General features: G+C 42.8%; 1 protein-coding gene across 2 annotated transcripts in view; it reads left to right on the top strand.

Moving 5' to 3' along the window:
- FNTA (farnesyltransferase, CAAX box, alpha) overlaps positions 1-11,248 on the top strand; it is a 44,912-nt gene extending 33,664 nt beyond the window's left edge. The window contains exons 7-9 of one of the 2 annotated variants that reach the window (XM_004606831.2): positions 7,955-8,017; positions 9,195-9,366; positions 10,594-11,247. In XM_004606831.2, coding sequence (XP_004606888.2) covers positions 7,955-8,017; positions 9,195-9,366; positions 10,594-10,716 — 358 coding nt within the window. In that variant the 3' untranslated portion in view covers positions 10,717-11,247. Of the gene's footprint in view, positions 1-7,954; positions 8,018-9,194; positions 9,367-10,593 lie in introns of both variants that reach the window. The other variant, XM_055123827.1, reaches the window with a different exon arrangement.
- Positions 11,249-14,412: the final 3,164 nt, after the last annotated feature.

Genomic DNA, 14,412 nt, shown 5'->3' with positions numbered 1-14,412 from the left:
CCTCATTTGGATCCAACCATTTGGAGGGAGGGAGTGCTGGCTGTGATCCAGCACCACCGGGTATTTGCATCTTAAAAGCTGTTTGAGAGGCCAGAGAGGTAGTCCAGCAGGGAGGTGTTTGCTGTGCACGTGGCCCACCCGTGTTCTATCTTCAGAGTTGCATATGGTACCCGGGCACTGCCAGAGCAGCCCTCAAGGCTGGACCAGCACCACCTCTGTCCCTGAGTTCTGGGCTGCTAGCTGAGCATCATTGCAGTGGCCCTTGTGCACCATTTGAGAAGCCAGAAAGAAAATCCCAAAACAAAATACTTGTGTATCAACTGTTGTCTCAGTCATTAAGAATACATTAAACAACAGAACTGCCCTTTATGGAACTAATTGGACAGAATACTTAGATGAAAACCATCACCGTAAAATGTGGATTTTTTTTTTCCTTTGGTGAGGTTTTAATTCATTTAAAATTGTTGCTATTAGGAATTGAGGATAAGTTCTAGTTCATGTTATTTGGGTAACTCTAGTTTCAAACTGCCTAATATCTCCTGGTGACTAATATAAAGTGACTAATATACAGTCACTTCCGTTGGCAGTCACTACTGTAGCACACAAAGAGCTCTTAGAGGGTCAGAAATTTCTGGGGTCAGGGTGTGTCAGCAGTACAGCAGTACAACTGTCTCTCACCTAACACCCAGGTTAGATCTTCAGCACCAGGAGGAAAAACTTTCCTGAACTCTCATAAGTTTCTGGTATTCTGTCCATAAGCGTTCATGGCCGTGGGTATTGTGATCTGTAATCTGGCAGATCCAGTGCTTTGGGTGTGGTGCTCTGCTTTCTCTGGAGTCCAGTCCTGGCCCTGTCATCTGCCACCTGGGCCACATTCCTGCCCCATAGTCATGATTTTTCTAATTCTTAATTTTTTCTCATTAATAATTGTAATAATAAAAGTTGTTTTAGCAGATAATATGAAATATATTATTTCGGTTGTGTTTTGGGACAAGGATTGGGGCTTGGGATGGAAACATCCCAAATTTGGTGGTGGGTAGGTGTAATGGTAGTGGGATGGGTGTTTGAATATTAAATGTAATCACATATTGTGAACTAACTTACAAATTTAAAATTTTTTTTAATTAAAAAATAAAAGTTGTTTTAGGAGCCAGAGAGAAAGAACAGCTGGGAGGGCATGTTCCTTGCATGTAGCCAACCCAGGTTCAATCCTCGGCATCCCGTATAGTCCCTCAGCACCGCCAGGAATAACCCCTGAGCTAGAGTCAGAAGTAATCCCTGAGTATCATCATCGCTTGTTTGCTTGTTGGGGCCACACCCAACAAGCTTGGTGTGGCCCCAACAAGCAAACAAAAGTTATTTGGTGTCAGACTGATAGTCCAGCAGTAAGGGCACAGCTGACTGGGTTTCATCACCAGCATCCCAAGCGGTCCACCAGCCACCACCAGAAGGGTCCCTCAGCGCAGAGCCTGAGAACCCAGAGCATCACTGGATCTCACCCAAAGAAACCAAAAAAAGAAGTTGTTTTAACTGCTCTTGGGAAGAGCTAATTTGCCTTGCATGCGGCTGACCCAGGTTTGATTCCTTCGTCCCTCTCAGAGAGCCCAGCAAGCTACCGAAAGTATTCCGCCTGCATGGCAGAGCGCCTGGCAATACCCGTGGCGTATTTGATATGGCAAAAATAGCAACAAGTCTCACAATGGAGACATTACTGGTGCTTGCTCCAGCAAATCAATGAACAACAGGACAACAGTGCTACAGTGCTAGCCTTTGCCCTGCTTGGATCAGGATACTAGCTCTTTTCTTAGCTCTTTTATCTAAGTTTCTGTTGATATGTGTTCTTGTTTTTTTAACTTTTTTTTTTTTTTAATGGAACCGCTTTGAGATACACAGTTTCAGCTGTTCAGGTTTCAGCCATACAAGGTTCCATCACCCATCCCTCCACCAGTGCACATTTCCCACCACCAGTCTCCCCAGTATCCCTCCTGCCAGCCTCCAGCCTCCAGGATCTAAGTGTTTTGAAAGTTTGCATGTCAGTGTCCTGCAGTCATCTGCTACAGAAAAGGGACAACTGCAGGACACTGAGCCATGCACACACCTGTCCAGCACACCTTCCCTTTCCTGTCCGTTCTCCTAGCTAGACAGGCACACAGTGCTCTGAGTTATATCAGCCACACTGTCACCTTCCAGGGTATCAGTCCCAGCACAGATAAAGAGCATTTCCATTATGTCGGAAGGTCTTTTGTAGCCAGCTTTATGGGTCAGGGACGTGGCTTAACACTCAGGGTGTGAGGCGCTGGGTCTGAATCCCAGCACTGTCCAAAGGGAAGGCGGGAGCCAGGAGGCAAGGCCAGTTCTCACAGGCAAATAATGGATGGGCTGAAATGATTTTAGTTGGGGATTAAACCCAGCTTGTTCTCCAGTCCTTTGAACCATCCCCCCAATCCTAATTTTAGTATTCTTATTCAAATCTAAGTACAGGGGCTGAAGTAGAAAGTTCAGATTTGTTATCCAGCATACTTTTTACTTGCCTAATCTTTCAAAGTTTGTATTTGTTACTAGATTTAAAGAGAAGTTCTCCCCAATAAAGTATTATCTTTCAAATGTTTAATAGTTTTCCTACCCTTTTTGTGGAAATTTTTACCTTTTGTAAGAATTTTCAAATAGTTCTACCTTGATTTGACCCAATAAATAATTCAAGTATTGCATTTTATTGCAATGTTTATTTCAATATTGCATACATATTCCTATTTAGTATAATTTTACTAGGAATACTAGGAATAATACATTTATTTTTAAACTGAGTATCGAGAGAGAGCAAAAGAGAGTACAGTGAGTAAGACATTTGCCTTGCATACTGCCAGCCCCAGTCAATCCCCTGAACAACTCCAGGAGAAACCCCTGAGCACACTTATAAATAGATGGTGAGCATTCTCAGTGTGACCCAAAGCCCCCTCCCAATCCCCCCAAAATAAGTAAAGGTTATTTTTTTTTATTTATTTAAATTTTTAACTGAATCACCATGAGATGCAGTTACAAAGTTGTTCATGATTGGGTTTCAGTCATACAATGTCCCAACACCCGTCTCTCTCTCTCTCTCTCTCTTTTTTTTTTTTTTTGGTTTTTGGTTTTTAGGTCACACCCGGCAATGCTCAGGGGTTACTCCTGGCTCTGCACTCAGGAATTGCTCCTGGTGGTGCTCAGGGGACCATATGGGATGCTGGGAATCGAACCCAGGTTAGCTGCATGCAAGGCAAATGCCGTACCCGCTGTGCTATTGCTCCAGCCCCAAAGTTACTTATTGATTGCTAGATCATGAAAACTTACCAGTGTACTGCAACAACTAGTTTCTAAACAGCCAGAGTTCAAATTTAATGTGAAAAATACAAAAGTACGAAGAATGCAAACAACTAGTTGGTATTAATAGCATTTTTTTTTTTTTTTTTTTTTTGCTTTTTGGGTCACACCCAGCGATGCTCTGGGGTTACTCCTGGCTCTGCACTCAGGAATTGCTCCTGGCAGTGCTTGGAGGACCATATGGGATGCCGGGGATCGAGCCCTGGTCGGCAAACACCCTACCCCCTGTGCTATCGCTCCGGCCCCACTAATAGCATTTTCTAAAAGAATCCGATATTCTGATAACCGTTCCTTCAAGTGGAACAGTGCTGGAAATCAGACTCAGGACCTCACATGTCAGCACTAAGCCACATGCCAGTCCCGTTAGCAAGTCAGCTGTCAAAGTAATCCTAATCAACAGTTCCTCCTATGATGATGGGAATGCAGACGTTTCAGATACAGGAAAAAGTAATATGATTAACATGTCTCAAAAAATTTCCACCAAGTTTAAGTGAAGAACATTACTACTTATTTTTAAAATCTTGGTGTATTAGAACATTTTTATTAAAAATATACTACAAACAGTATTGCAAACCACAGTGCCTAAAAGGAAAATAAGAAGAAGAAATAGGAAGAGAGAAAAAAAAGTATCTACCATAGAGGCGATCTTTGGGATCAGGAAAGGAGGGGGCTGGAGGGAAACTGAGCACATTGGTGGTGGGAAATGTCCGCTGATAAAGGGATGGGTGTTGGAACATTGTATGACTGAAACCAGTCATGAGCAATTTTGTAACTGTGTATCTCACAGTGGTTCAATTTTTTAAAAGAAAGAGAAAATATGTTACAAAACCCAGAACATTACTCTGAAATTTGCTATAGTTTCTCTTCCAGAGTATGAGGTTTGTTTTTTTTTCTTCTAAATAGACAAATGATACTTCAATTTGTAGAAATCCAAAGGACTTTTTCTTTTTCAAACAAAACCTTAGAGGGGCTAGAATGAGAGTACAATGGGTAGAGCAGTTGCCTTGAAAACGGCCGACCAGGGTTCAGTCCCCAGTATCCCATATGGTCCCCCAAGCACCGCCAGGAGTAACTCCTGAGTGTAGAGCCAGTAGTAACCCCTGGGTATGACCCCGCCCCCCAAAAAAAGCTTAATTAGAAATGCACAAAATTAAAGATAGAGATGTTTTCCTGTAAAAGCAGATGAAAAACCATCTGTAAAGTCAGTTGAGAACCTAAGTTGGCCCTCGGCCTCAGCCCCACACAAGGGCAGGGGCCCCTGGTGTAACACTCGGCACCACTGTTCCCAGACATGTCAGGAGACAGTCTTCATCACCATCATAGGTGGCCCCGAAATTCAGGGAGTGCATGCTTTGCATGCAGGAACCGAGGATTTACTTGGCAGTATCACATGATCCCATGAGCAAGACGAGTGAGCACAGAGCACAGAGCCAGGAGTAGCCCCTGAGTAGCTGTGATTTAAAAACAAATTAGCCAGATTTTTTATAGTTGATTCTCATCTACACTGCTAAACTCTAAATGAAATATGCCTATTAAAAAGTAATCATAAATGACTTAAAATTTCTAGCAACTCCTTAATCATAAGTTTTTGTTACGCCTGTTCTACTAACTAGGTTGTGATTCATGTTTGTTTTTACTATCTGGTCCCAGGAGCAGGAGTATTGAACATGCAAGAATTTAAAAAATGCATTCTCTCATCCTTCCCTGACAATCACTGGCTTTATACTATCACATAGATACAATCAGCAAAGATCTAAAACAGGGTTTTTTTTGCTTAAAGTGTTATTATCCTTTAAGACAGATAAAAGAAAAAGCAGGTAAAAATAATACTTAAGGAGCTGGAGAGATAGTACAGTGCATGAGGCACTTGCCTTGGATGTACCTAACCTGGGTTCTATTCTCAGCATCCCATCTGGTGCCAGGAGTGATTCCTGGGTGCAGAGCCAGGAATTCCCCTGAGCACAACCGGGTGAGATCCAAAAGCAAACAAGTAATAATAATACTTAAAGTTTTATGATTCTTTTTAAATTCTAAGATTACAGATGTATAGATTATTATCTGTAAACTTTTTCATTTATTTTAAAAGAATGCAATGATGGGCAGGGGAGAATACACTTAATTATATAATGTGAAACAGGTTTTTTTTTTGTTTGGTTTGGGTTTTTGTTGTTGCTTTTCCCAGTTTTTGAAACCACGTCTGGCAGTGCTCAGGGCTTACTCCTGGCTCTGCATTCGGGGATCACTCCTAGCAGGTCTCTGAGAGCCATATATTATGCCAGGGATCAAACCTGGGTGATTACATGCAAGGCAAGTACCCTCCTTGATGTAATTATCTCTTCAGCCCCTAAAACATAAAAATATCTTACTCTTCTTCATTCCATATCTCATTCTTTTTTTTTTCTTTTTGGGTTACACCCGGTGATGCAGAGGGGTTACTCCTGGCTCATGCACTCAGGAATTACTCCTGGCAGTGCTCAGGGGACCATATGGGATGCTGGGAATCAAACCCGGGTTGGCTGCGTGCAAGCAAACGCCCTACCTGCTGTGCTATCATTCCAACCCCATCCATATCCCATTCTTTAGAGTGAGATATCACTTCACTTATATCACTTGTTGTCCCGTTGCTCATCAATTTGCTCAAGGGGGCTCCAATAACGTCTCCATTCCTCCCTGTTGCGTGCTAGTGTAGCCCAGTGGTGTCTGCTTGCTCCAGGAACATGAAGAGGATCACAGCTTCTCCTTTCTTGTCCTTCCCAATGCTCCTATATTGGGGGCTCTTTGAGGGTCAAGTTACGTAATGAGGCCCATTATTGTACTGTTTTTGGCATATCAAATACGCCACGGGTAGCTTGCCAGGTTCTGCTAGAGTGAGGTACAAATATTTTTGCATAGTGTCTTTCCCAATCAAATTACATTCCCTTTTTCACTGAATCCATCTTGGCCATGTTTTTCTTATTATCATAACCTTAGGATTTGAAGCTAGGCAGTCTGATCTCAAAGATCATCAAAATTGATCATGCTTGGAGCTGGAAAAATCATTCAGAGGGTACGGTGCTTCCCTCATATGTGCTCACTGTGTTGTGATCTCCATCACACGTGGTCCCCTGAGTACCTCCAGCTATCATTCCCAAGCGAAGGGTGTAGGGGGAGGTATGAAAGAAAATACCATATTAAAGCTTGCAGGAATGTGGTTTTACAAATACTTGAAAATATTAGTTTGCATAAAAGTAGATAAAGTAGATTGAGAACCATAGAACTAGCACATCAGGTAGGGCACTTTCCTTTCACAGCTGACAGATGTGAGCCCCGGCACCACGGAGGATTCCCTGAGCACAGAGCCAGGAGTAAGTTCTGAGCACAGCTGAGTATGACCCAAATAACAAGACAGATTTTTTTTAAATGAAAGTATCTTAAGAAACCACAATATACTGACAATATAATTTTACATATAAATATATTTACAATATAAAGTATATATATTATAATACGAAACAGTCACATAATACGGAATGAGTATATAACTGCTGTCTGAGGAGAAGGGAGTCACTGTTATCTTTCACTGGTAACATAATTGCCAAGGTAACATCACTGCAGTGAAAACAAGATCACCTAGCTTTATTCAGTTTTTTTGTTCATTTGAGCAAATAAGTCATGAAACAGTTCTGCTAAGTACTTTGGAAATTTTTGTAATTGGATGTGAATGTAATGATGTAGCTGTAGGAGGGTAAGTGGGGAGTGTCCATTTTGATTGGGAATAATGTCATAGTTTGCTAGTAATTTTATATAAGAACTTTATATTTGTGTTATTTTTTAAAATTCTCTATATTTTCATGTTTTTTAATAGTTCCTAAGATTGTATAACTCTTCTTCAGTGACTTGGGATTTGTCAGGTATAAGTAGATCTTAGGTTTTACTTTTCTGTAAGATTATTTTACCAAAAGAGTCTTTCCTTATTGTAGGGGCTGGAGGGCATTTATTTGCCTTGCACACAGCCGATCCCGGTTTCGACCGCATCCCATATGGCCCCTGAGCACCAACAGGAGGGATTTCTCAGTATCCCAGATGTGGCCCCAAAATAGCAACAACAAAAAAAGAGTTCCTTTATTGTTGTTATTGATGTTACCTTCAAAGGGAATGTCTAAATTGAAGGAAATCTGCACAAATTGCTTTTTTTTTTTTCCCCTTTTGGGTCACACCTAGTGATGCTCAGGGGTTACTCCTGGCTCTGCATTCAGAAATTATTCCTGGCAGTGCTCGGGGAACCATATAGGATGTGGGGGATTGGGTCCAGTTATCATGTGCAAGGCAGATTCCCTCCCTGCTATACTAGCACTCCGGCCCAAATTGCTTGTTTTACGATGAAGTATGCCTTTAAGATTATTTCAAAACTACAGTGGGAGAGAAGAACCATTAAGATTCTACAAATGCAGACCAAAACGATTCCCTGTTTCAGTTATAACTTAGAAAAATGCCAAAGCCCTCTAGTAGAGAAATAAAAAGCATATGTCCAAGTTGTATCACAGTCTTCCTATATTTGTTTCTGATTAACTGCACTGCTCTCTTAAAATTACACACACGTGTGGTCTTTGTCTCACAGGTACACTCTGGAAATGATCAAACTAGTACCACATAATGAAAGTGCATGGAACTATTTGAAAGGGTAAAGTTTTTTGTTTGTTTTCTGTTAAAAAATCGGCCTGGTTATATGCATTATGGAGTATGTTCCGTAGTTGGATTTCAAAAAGATAGATATTAAAGTGTTTCCCTTTTTTGCTGGATTTGGATTTAAGGTCAGAAGAGCCAGCACTATTGTAAACATGTCTGAAATCATCATTAAGAAATGGGTTTACTGGGGCTGAGCAATAGTGCAGTGGGGAGGGCGTTTGCCTTGCATGTGGTGGACCTTGGTTCGATCCCCGGCATCCCATATGGTCCCCCAAGCACCGCCAGGAGTAATTCCTGAATGCAGAGCCAGGAGTAACCCTGAGCATCTCTGGGAGTGACTCAAAAAAACAAAAAAAAAGAAAAAAAAAGAAATGGGTTTCCTAAAGTGTGGGGGGGCAGGATAGAGACCTGAGGACACTGGTGGAGGGACACAGTTGGGACTTTGAAAACTAGTACTAACAGCCTATAAATCTGTCTAAAATAAAAATACTTTAAAATTTTTAATTTGAAAAATCAGAAGTGTTCCTGTTAGCACCCAGTTACAGTGCCCTCTCTCCTTAAGCGCAGACAGTCTGGGTGAACAGTGATGTATCTGTATCGTGTTCTTAACCCTCAAGACGCGTCACTGCTCACTCTCCCCACGTGGGCACTGATAGAAACTGACTCCTATGTGTGTGATGTCAGAAGCTCCACAGCACAGGACAGAGCCCAGTCACACTGAGAGAGGTGGGCCCGAGCCATAGTAACGGGGAGGGCGCTCACCCTAAAGCCCCTCATGGTCTCCTGAGTTGTACCTGAAATAAGCCCTGAGCACTGCTGGCTACGGCCCAAAGAAGTAAAGACATTTGGAAATGTGTCAGAGCTGGCCTGCTTAAAGGGATAAGGAACCATTTTAAGACATCTCCTGTTTTTCTTCTCTTTAATTTTAAAAAGAGGTTAACTTTTTGCTATAACTTTACATACTATGCAGTTTGAACTATGCAATGGTCACTTTTAGGCTTTGTTATCCTTTTACTTATTTTAGTATACTTTTAAGTATATGTGATAAAATGCTTATGTAATTGAGATTTTCATTCCATCCGCTTTCAGAGCAACTCTCTTTTCATGCTTATATTGTAGAGGTTACTTTTTCTTGATTTTCATTCTCAGATTAGTTGTTTTTTTTTTTTTAGGATTTTGCAGGATCTTGGTCTTTCCAAATATCCCAATTTATTAAATCAGTTACTTGATTTACAACCAAGTCACAGTTCCCCCTACTTAATTGCCTTTCTTGTGGATATCTATGAAGACATGCTAGAAAACCAATGTGACAACAAGGAGGACATTCTTAATAAAGCCCTAGAGGTAAGCCCTGGTGGGACTTGGTGCTTTTCTTTTTGCTATTTCAGAATTAGGTCTGCTCAGGTCCATTAATTCATGCCTCCTTCCAGCACAGTGAAATGGGAGCCCACTGCTTACTGCCCACAAGGCCAGGTGCCTCTGAACAGCTTTGCTGGAAGGGAAAGACTGTATTGCAGTCCTGAGTCTAGGAAGGAAGGGGCAGTCCTCACATCTGCGTAACCATCATCATTGTTTCAGAGAGTATTTACACAAATTGATGGAGAGGCTTGAAACTTCTGCTGCTTGAAAAACAGGAGGTGGAGCTGGAGCAATAGTGCAGTGGGGAGGGCATTTACATACACCTGGATGACCTGGGTTCAATCCCCGGCATCCCATGGTCCCTGAGCATCTCCAGGTGGCCCAAGGGAAAAAGTAAAGAAAAACAGGAGGTGGATTTAGCAGAATGGAGGGCCTGGAGAATCTTGACATGATCTGTTTGCTTGAATGTTGTTTTCTCTGCACTCCCCTAAAACACACTGACAGGTCTTAGATTCTTTGCTGACCCTTAAAAGGTGAAAAGCAGGCAGGGAAGGAGTGGTAGAGTGAATTTCTGCTGATCCTTCTTTCCTGGAAAAGGTGTAACATCAGGCTGCGGAGGTGACTAAGAAGTGCCCAATCTTTGTGTACAGGAACCCCAGGGTTTATCCTGGCACCCACGATCCCCTGAGCTGAGAGCAGGTTGGCTGTCCCCAGGAACTGAATGGTGTACCATCCAGAGAACAAGCAGAGTGTGTGCCATGGCCATCATTCTGCAGAGCCTTTCCTGCAAACAGTGTGACAGAGTTAGCAATGATTTATGAATGTTCTGTAGCCCACTCTGTCTTTTTAAGCTTCATTGTTTTAAGGCTCACCAGAAAAGACAGATAAGACACTTGCCTTGCATTCAGCGCACTCGGGACCATAATCCCCTGAGCACCACCAGCAGTGATCCCTGAGCACAGCTAGATGTGGCCCAAAAGATTAAAAAGCAAAACAGTAATTGCCTTCAAGGGTTACCAGAAGCCAATGTACGGCTCTTGCATCTGTTAAGGGCAACCCCTGCATCACTAGTAAACACAGTATCTGACTATAGTAGCATATTTCATTTGAACATTAATCTCAGTTAAAGTGTATTGGACATAAAGGATTTACCCATTTCATTGACACATTTTCTTCAATGAGTTTTGTTTCTGTTTTTGTTTTTACTTTTAGTTATGTGAAATTCTAGCAAAAGAAAAGGATACTATAAGAAAGGAATATTGGAGATATATTGGAAGATCCCTTCAAAGCAAACACAGCACAGAAAACGAACCTCCAGCAAATGTACAGCAATAATGCCATCCAGAAGAATTTGATGGATGCTTTTATTTTTTTAAAAGACTCTGAAGCAAGAGTTTAAAACTAGAGTGGTCACTCCCTTTGTGGTATTAAACATGAATCACAAAGGTAATTGCTTTCTAACAAGAACTAAGTTATGTTCCTTGGGTGCTGCTGCTGTTCAGACTAGTTCTAAGTAATTCAATTTTTCAAAGAAATGTAGTTCAGGGGAGTGGGGCCGTGAGGGAGGGAGAAAATCAGAAAGTCCATAAGGATCACTGTAGTCTTATAAACATTAATTCTAATTCCTTAGCATCACCTTCTCCCCAAATGGTCTGTGCATTAGGGCTTATGCAATGAGTGAAGGTAATGTCTGTGAATGGGAGGTCGCTTGATTCTGGGTTAAGCAAGCAGGGAATGCTTTTGTTACATTAAGAGCTGCTATGCCGCACTCACAGTATCTTGCTACCACTGTAACCAACTAATGCCAAAAGAATGGTTTTGTAATAAAATTATAAGAGGTATCCTAAAACATAGTCAGAGTCTTCTTTTTTGAAATAGCATTTAACTTTGTATAAATGGCATTGTTTCAGCTTAGAAAAGTAATTGAGGAAGAAAATAACACTATACCACTGCCATCCCTTTGTTCATTGATTTGCTCGAGCGGGCACCAGTAAAATCTCCATTGTGAGACTTGTTACTGTTTTTGGCATATCGAATACACCACGACTAGCTTGCCAGGCGCTACCTTGTGGGCGGGATACTCTCCGTAGTTTACCAGTTTCTTCAAAAGGGATGGAAGAATCAAACCGGGTCGGCCGTGTGCAAGGCAACCACCCTACCTGTTCTGCTATCACTCCAGGACTGTAGGAAGAAAATACCGCTATAAAATTATAGAGATGGAGGTATGGTGCCACCAGCCAGTCAACCTGTACCTGCGGGGCGAGTGCATCAGCAGCCTGATGGTGCCTTCAGGCTTCCTGATACCCCAAAACTGCTGCTGTGCCTATGGCCAGACCCCAACAACTTGGGACCAAGTTTACCAAGAAATTAAATGGCCAAAAGTTAGGTATGTGGGAGCCATACCCACAAACCACCTCCAGCTCAGCTATATGAACTCATTTATTGGCCTTATTTCAGAGACCCATAAATAAATCTCAAAACAGATCGAAAGCCACAGTTAATCTCGGACCCACTCATAGCTAAACAGATGGGTAAATCAGAGGGGGGCGGTTGGCCTGGTGACCCACCCAAGCAGAGCCCCAGCAGCTACTTGCTTCCACAATCCAAAATTGCTGCCACACCCCAGCATGACTCCACTGTCTCAGGACGGACCTCACCAAGATATAATCTGCTGAAAATTCGGGTATGCAGGTTCTGTGACCGAAATCTCCAGGCTTTCTTGGAATTGGGGTGGGCTATCTCCCTCCCACTTCCCAATACACAAGAAAGCACTGGCAGTCACCTCCACAAACCAACTCCAGTACCACCCTGTAAGCTCTATTGCTGGCCTTGCTTCAGAGACCCCTAAATAAATCTTGAAAGAGATCAAAAGTTGCAGAAAAGCTTGGACCCATGCATAGCTGAACAGACTGGGGTAAGTTGGAGGGGGCGGGTTGGCCTGGTGACCCGCCCAAGCAGAGTCCCCCCACAGCCACTTGCTTCCACAATCCAGAATCACCACTATGCCCCCAGCTTGACTCCACCGTGTCAGGATGGACCACACAAGATATAATCTGCTGAAAATTTTATAATGTGGATCTTAGCTCACCAACAGCCCTGACCCAGAGAACAGCAGCAAGTCCTAAAGACACCACAGTGCTGGAGATCTCTCCGGGCCCCATACTGAGCCAGTTTCACCAGGGCACCCCAGATGGAGCAGCTGTGCTCTTCCCACATACTCCAGATGGAATCCCTGTGACCAAGAGCTTCCACAAGCAAGGCCCAGGTATGTGGGTTCCAGGACTGAATCTCCAGGCCACATGGCAGCAAAGGAGCCAAGCTGTCCTCCTTGGGTACCTGCCTGTCCAGCAGACTGGCTGTCATGCCCAAAATTTGCCTCCAGGTGCCATCTTAGTGCACCAACAGCCCTGGTCCAGAGACACAGCAGCAAGACCCAGAAGACACCACAGCACCAGAGATCTCTCCAGGCCCCATACGGGACCAATTTTACCATAGCACCTCAGATGGAGCAGGTACACTCTCCCTGCCTACTCCAGATGGAATCTCAGTGAACAAGAGCTTCCACAAGCAAGGTCCAGGTGTGCAGGTTCCAGAACTGAATCTCAGGCCACATGGTGGCAGAGGAGCCAGGCTGTCCCTACCCAGGTCCCTGTTCACCCAGCGACTGGCTGTCACACCCACAATTTGCCTCCAGGCACCACCTTAGCGCACCAACACCTCAACAGCACTGGCCCAGAGACTCACAATTGAATCCCAAAATGAATTAGTACCATACAGATATGTTTCTGGAACCCATTTAGAATCTAGAAATTTACATTTACAATCGTAGCTGGGCAAGCTCTCATGATACTCAAAATGAGCAATGGAAAATAAATTATCTAGCATCTGCCTCTGGAAGGTAGGCTTGAATGGTGGTGGGAAATTCTGAGCAAATGATAATGTCCAAAATTAGAGAGTATTGGGGAAATTGTCTGCCGTAGAGGCAGGGTGTGCACTGGTGGAGGGATGGGTGTTTGATCATTGTATGGCTGAATCTCAAACATGAAAGCTTTGTAACTATCTCATGGTGATACAATTAAAAAAAAAAGTGGAGTTCATGCCCAATTCAATCAGCTTAATCAATGGCTAAACAAATAGCAGTATTCCTACATTATTTAAAAACAATAATAAAATTGTAGAGAACAAGAAACAATTTCATCAAAGGAAATATTTTAAAATGTGAATTGGGGGGGGGCTAGAGCTATAGCACAGTGGGTAGGGTGTTTGCCTTGCACACTGCTGACCCGGGTTCAATTCCCAGCATCCCATATGGTCCCCTGAGCACCACCATGAGTACAAAGCCAGGAGTAACCCCTCTCCATCTCCAGGTGTGACCTAAAAAAGCAAAACAAAAAAAAAGTGAATTGATCAGTTGTTTTTTATTTTATTGTCAAGAGTTGATTTGAGCATACAGTTCGTTCAAATCAAGCAGGCAGAGCTGGTCAGGACCAAAGTAGGCAATTTTATAGAGAAAATGCGAAAGCCAGCAAGAAAACTATTTGGCAGCAGCATAGTTGTTACCTTATTTGGGAAAATGCTTATTTGGGCTTTTCATTAGTTTGAAGTTTATTCTGAAGATATTCATAAGTTTTTTTCAATATACCAACTCTAGCTTAAGTGGATTTTTTAAAAATTGTTTCGTTTTAAATTCGCCCATTCTTGACCGCAAGCAACACTATCCTCTACAAGTGACGTACACAGCTTACAGAATTGTTTGATTTTCTAGAAACACAGCCCTAACTCATACTACAGAACTGAATCATCAAGTTTCTTGCATGTGCCGAGATAAGGAAGCTGCTAGAGAGAAAGCTGACTCAGGACCTTCACTTTCCCCACAGGCCATCCGAACTTGCATGTTGCCCATGACAGGAAGACCCATAATGTATCTTAACTTAAAGCTTCACAGCCTCAGGGGCTGGAGCGATAGCACAGCGGGTGGGGCGTCTGCCTTGCACACAGCTGACCCGGGTATGAATCCCAGCATCCCATATG

The sequence above is a fragment of the Sorex araneus genome, chromosome 1, assembly GCF_027595985.1.
Source record: "Sorex araneus isolate mSorAra2 chromosome 1, mSorAra2.pri, whole genome shotgun sequence".
NCBI lineage: Eukaryota > Metazoa > Chordata > Mammalia > Eulipotyphla > Soricidae > Sorex > Sorex araneus.
This window is presented reverse-complemented; position numbering and strand designations above follow the sequence as displayed.